The 6,000-nt window shown below is 38.0% G+C and overlaps 1 protein-coding gene across 3 annotated transcripts in view; it reads left to right on the forward strand.

The window, feature by feature from the left end:
• The window catches only part of scara5 (scavenger receptor class A, member 5 (putative)), a 43,635-nt gene extending 38,912 nt beyond the window's left edge, over window positions 1-4,723 (forward strand). For all 3 annotated transcript variants that reach the window (XM_035420638.1, XM_035420639.1, XM_035420640.1), the window contains one exon: window positions 2,215-4,723. In XM_035420638.1, coding sequence (XP_035276529.1) covers window positions 2,215-2,348 — 134 coding nt within the window. In that variant the 3' untranslated portion in view covers window positions 2,349-4,723. The remainder of the gene's footprint in view (window positions 1-2,214) is intronic.
• The last annotated feature ends 1,277 nt before the right edge of the window (window positions 4,724-6,000 follow it).

Below are 6,000 nucleotides of genomic sequence, written 5' to 3' on the forward strand. Positions count from 1 at the left end.
CACTCACTATAATATATTGAAGGAGACCAAAAAAGCATTTATAAATCATACATAGACAGATTAACAACATTCCTGAATGCATTTCATGCATCTGTGCCAACCTGTTCCATGCCACATGCTCCGGGATTCTATACATCCATTTTTGGGCTGTGCCATTCTAGAGAAATTTTTCCCCCTTCTCAGACAGACCTGTTGTAAATGCCTTTGAATGGCATTAATTTCCTTTGAATTCATTGCGTTGCCATATGAGGTGTCACAGCGCTTTCGTAATGTACATATGCTAGAATGTCACTAAGGTTTAGCGCATTGAAACTATAACTAGTCATGCTCACTTGCTGTACCCAAGAGAAGAGATATTTCGCACTCAGTCATTCATCAAGTCAGGTCATGAATTCCCTAATCAGCACGGAGTACTTAATAAAATTATGTGGCAGGAAAGGATTCCAACATCTGTTAACTGTCATCTGTTAGTGGATGAATCCATCATTTGAATTTGCAGTCTCAATTTTGTCAGCCTGAAATATTCTATCATAATGCATTCCAAAAAGAAAAGGCCATATTAATTTCCGTTAATAATACATTATTTGTGTTTCTTCATTAAAACATTATGTGGAAATGAGTCAAGAATATCTATGTGGGCACTCTGAGTACAAAGCATGTGATATGAATCTGTTCTAGAATATAAACACTACTCCTTGACTGGAAATGTTTCTAATTATTCTTATTAACTTCATTACATTTCATGTATTGCCTCATATTTCTATAAGTCTTGCATCTTAATAGGTATGATTTTTTTGGCTTTACCTCTATTGTGATTATTAGTAATTTACATTGAGTATTTCATAATGGGTATTTTACTGGCCATGATAATCCAGGCAGTCCTGCTGGTTTTTGAAAATCAGAGAAGATAAATCATTTTAAGATGTTTATACATTACAAAATACTGTCTATTAATTATCCACATGACAGAAGGTCTTCCATCTCTTACTGTATGTAAAGGTCAGTGAACTCCTCCAACTCCTGGATAAAGTTACAGGATAATTTATTGAAACAAACAAGAATAATATGGTGTAGAAAGTCCTGGGAAAATGAAAATAGACACTGGATTCTCAAGGGAATTTTTGATGACTTGTACAGGAAAACAGTACTAATGAAAACCAAACTCTGAGGAGGAAGATAAATCTTTGTGAGTTAACCCCTGAATGTCCATGAGGCTATGGTGATGATTCTGTTATTATCCCTCCATTACGGTCTTATTGTTAATATAGTTCACATGTACACATGTACTGCTTTGTATAAGGCCGTGGCCGAACTCAGTCATAGTTCAACTTAATCATAAATAAGACTCCCTGTAGTCATAACTTTGATTTCAAATGAAATGGAATTCACCAAGAGACTCCATTCCAGACTGAAACCAAGATTCAAATAATGAAAAGCAAGTCATACAATTTAACAAAATAATGTCTATTTAATTACATTATCCAAATTCAAGAATGAGTGGATTGATGTTTCAATTTAATAAATAGTTGGACTGTCTGAAGACATGGACAAGCACAGTAAATTTGTAAGATGTCATAAGTTTGATTTCTGTCTGTCCCTACACATTTTTATTCTGTCGATCTTGAAATCATTTGCAGTCACAATGAAAAACAAGCCAAAAAAGAGAAAGGGCCCCATGTGTTCATGTGTTTCGCATTTATTTCATAAATAAGCAGGGCTGTGTTTGCCAGAGGCCCTCTCTGGTGGCAGTTGGCTGGCTTGCCTCGTGCTTGTGGACTCAAGCTGTAGAACAACAGCACAGATTCCACACTGTTGGCACCCTGAGCGTTTCATCCCATTCCGAGAGATCTGCCTCAGATTAATATGTCCAAAAGCACACAGCAGACACAAGTGTCAAAAATAGCCCTAATCCTGGAGAGGCCAGAGTTTAACTAGATACTTTAGCCCCCTTTTTTCTCTTAATCAGGATGAAAAGGCTCATTTTAATACAAGCACTGTTCCTACTCAACCTCGCCATCTGTGGTATCATTTCCACAAGTCACTGTTTGCCGAGTGTTTTTCAAAGCTGATCTTCAGTAAAAGGCTTCTGTCGAGGATCAATCGATGGAAAACGGTACTGTATATTTTATATGCCGTTGCCGTGGGTTGTCCGGTTTCTCGGCAACCCAAGGCTGTTTTCTCACTTGCCTTGGCCTTTCCCCCCATATCTCCCAGGCGTTGGACTGATATGGATGGACGACTTGGCCTGCGCTGGCACGGAGGACACCATTCACCAGTGCAAGTTCTCCGGCTGGGGCAAGACCAACTGCGGACACGTGGAGGACGCCGGCGTCACGTGCATCATTTAGCGTACCTGGCTCCCGGACCTCACCGAGCTCACCTTAGCGCCCGCGGAGCTACAGCTAACAGGCGGCGAGGTAGCGAGGTAGCGCGTAGCGACTGCACCCTCCCACGCCCATGTGCGATTGATTTAAGAGCCTGTCTCGCAAACAGGTTTTGACTTTGGGCTTCAAATGTGCCACTGGGTCAGCAATCGCTCATGTTTAGTAAGCGTTAGCACAGCAGGTATTACTGAAGGAGCCCTACTGCCATAAGGAACCAACCAAAAGACATAATAAACAAATGCAAGCCCACGTTAGGACAATTACAAAGAACAGAGCCATCAAATGGCTTACATTAAAATGCATATGATCTCCTGATACAATGAGATCTGACAAAGCCTGTCAAGCTTTGTTCCATTATTTGGAGCCAATGACCAAGCACTGTTTTTATGACTAAGACTTGTGTGTTCTCTCTGAACAGCTCATTTTGATTTTAATAAAGGATTGCCAAACATGCCTCTTAAGTCCTTGAAAAGTGCTTGGGTGGTTTGAAAAAAAAAAACACTGCTTAGTTTATAAATGAGAATGAGTACTGTAGCACCAAAAAAGGCTAATTCAGACTTCAGAGAAGTTTAACATTTGAAAGGAAAATCTGATTAAATAACAGTAACATGTAAATGATATGAAGTAAAACATAATTGAGCAAAAATAACACTTTTTAGGTAAAAACTGTAAAGAAAAAAATCATGTTTTTGGTAGATCTTTTTTCACTTGTTTAGATAATGGCAGAAGAGGGTGATAACATGGTTGCATGTGTTGCAACAGCCTACCAAAAAAAAAAAAAAAAGAAAAGAAGAAGACTGCAGAGAAACTATGGACCAAACTAATTATATATTTTTCAAATAAAGAAAGAGGTGAAACAGCAAACTAGGGTAGTGTCCAGGATGGGGCTTCATATGTAGAGAGGTGGTCATTCCAATGTGTGATATCAATAAACACATTGTTCACAGACGAATTAAGTGGCTGAGCACTGAATGGAAATCCCTAAAGCAAGTACTGTGGTTCAACAATAGTCCACCCCACCGTTGAACGGTGACATCTCCATTATCTTCTAGCTGTTTTTGGCCCTCTTTCTCCCATCTCCACACGACCAGACAGGGACCTTGTACAATACACAGGGCCTGAATGACATTGACACTGCATGCCGAGTCTCACTGACATTCATGGAGTCCATTGCCAGCAAAACGCTATATGGTACACCAGTGTGTTCTCATTAACAATGCCAACAGCCAAAGATAACAAGTGCTCTTCTCCACTTATTTTCACTTAAATTCTTCATACACTCCTCCAGGGGACTAAATCCCCTTTCCAAAAGCTGGAAGGCATCTTTTCTTACTTCATTTTTATTCTACAGAAATCTTTACCTAAAAAACATGTACGCTAGTATTGTAACGAGAGGTATTTTTTTTATACGATTGCTGTAATTATCCTACCCTGTTTCCTCACATATTCAGCTTGTTAAATATGGTGGGAGAGCTCAGTTTGCGCAGAACTGCAATTGTTTTAAAAATCTGGCAACTTGAATGCGGTTGGTTCATTTGAGCCAGATACTGTTTTGCTGTAATTTTTTGACTGGGAAATAAGGTTCCTTTTCAAGTGCCTTAACTACATGTATGTTATCAAGATTATGTGTCTGTAATATGTTTTTTTTTTTTTTTTTTTATGAGCACGTTTGTTTAACCTTGAGTCAGGGCTTCAACTTTGTGAATTTAGGATCAAATTCAAAACCATTTTACTTTTAAGAAATGCTTTAAGCTCCATGATACTTTCTATGCAAAAGCATTACAGTGTCATGCAAAATCCTTGATGAATCAAACCAACGTTAGGATATCTCTGTGACCTCATTTTAAAGTTAAGAACTCATCTCCCTTTGTGGGGGCTGTAGCCAACTCTTCCAGGATATTTGAAATAGAATGTCAAGTTATTAATATTAAATATTAACATCTTACTTCTAAGTCTCTGTGACAAATCATGCATGAAAGAATATCTAGAGAGATGCCAGATTAACTGAATGACAGCTCTGTTGTCTACACAATTTTTTGGATGAGACTAATTCTTTTTGGCTGTTTGTTTTGTTGTAATGGCACTTTGCTGAGAATTTTGGCATTTGTCCAATATTCCCTCTTCAGTTCTGACTGGCTTTATAATGTAACTGTTTTTTAAATCTGGTATGAACAGTACATAAATAAATATATCTGATGAGAACTTATTTAAAATTGTATTTTTTATTATGCATTGCAAAAAATGTTATGATCTGAAAGACATCTACTTGTGAGTTAATCATTGTGAATATCAACCTTTCATAAACCGTTTGGAGAGAAAATAAAATACACTTTTGTTAATACATGTGTCATTCATTATTTATGATTATTATAATGAGGATAGGCAGCTTATACATAGCAGTGAGCAAAGAAATTCTATCCCTGACATCAAGGGACCGGGTTTAAAAAAAAATCATGCTGAAAACTGAAGAACAATTGCCTTAAAGGTTTTCCATATGTACAGTGGAAATAGGAAATGATGCCCACCAAATCACCCGATCAACCCAGCACATGGTTTGCAGCTGATGCAAAATTGTTTAAGTCAGCAAATATTTAGCCCAAAATGATCTTTTATGATGTACATTAGAAAATAATGTTTACCCATAAAGGTGAAGGAGTTGACATAACCTGATAACAACTGGGATAAACTGAACACCTTTTTTCTGCAGTCAAACAGAATAGGTCTTGTTTATGTCTTGTTTTTGCTTGTTATAATTAACAAGCATTTGCACATATTTGTTTTCTGTGTGTATGTATACATCTCTGTCTACAGTACTTCCAAAGTTCAATTAAGAAAAAAAAACACATTTAAGACATTGCTCTGTGTGATAGTATTCCTGTACCATACCAAACAAACTGCAGTTGAGTCTCAAAACACTGTTAATTGAACACATGGTGTCTATTTCTTCAAACTCCTTGACAATATACAGATGTGGATTTAGATTAAACAGATGTCGAGTGATGTACACATTTTAATCCTGTTTGTTTCAGTTATTTATTTTGACATAAAAACAGTGCAATTGGCCTTATGAGGATCATAACTTTGTAAAATATTCTGTATTTTTACAAATTGGCATACTTTGGCAGAGAATATTTGTCTGGGTACTTTTTGACATGTGATATGGACATATGGTGGCCAACACTCCTCTAGTTTACTTTTAGCTGATTTGTGACTTCCTCTCACTGGATGCAGATGAGTAACAAATACTCCTTTATCCGAGGTAAGATGAAAACAGCTGGGGAACAGACATTTAGGGGACAATTTCACAGATACAAAAATTGCAGGTTCAGCTTATCTGACACTCAGAGTTTAAAAGGGCCATTCTCTGGCTCTGACTTCAAAGGCCCGGTCCCTTAATCAGGCCTCTGTGTGCAACTGAAATCAGTGATCAGAGAGCTGGAGATTTATTGAGGGTTTTGTTCCCAGCCAGGGCAGTGGGCACATTGGCTCTCTCTTCCAACCTACTGGATGGGGGGGGGGCGGGGGTGTGTGCACATGCTTGGGTCACAGAGAAAGGGGCACGGGAGGTAGGTTCACAGCCTAAGACTTTGATGTGTAGATATAAATTCCTCTGTGT

The sequence above is a fragment of the Anguilla anguilla genome, chromosome 6, assembly GCF_013347855.1.
Source record: "Anguilla anguilla isolate fAngAng1 chromosome 6, fAngAng1.pri, whole genome shotgun sequence".
Lineage (NCBI taxonomy): Eukaryota > Metazoa > Chordata > Actinopteri > Anguilliformes > Anguillidae > Anguilla > Anguilla anguilla.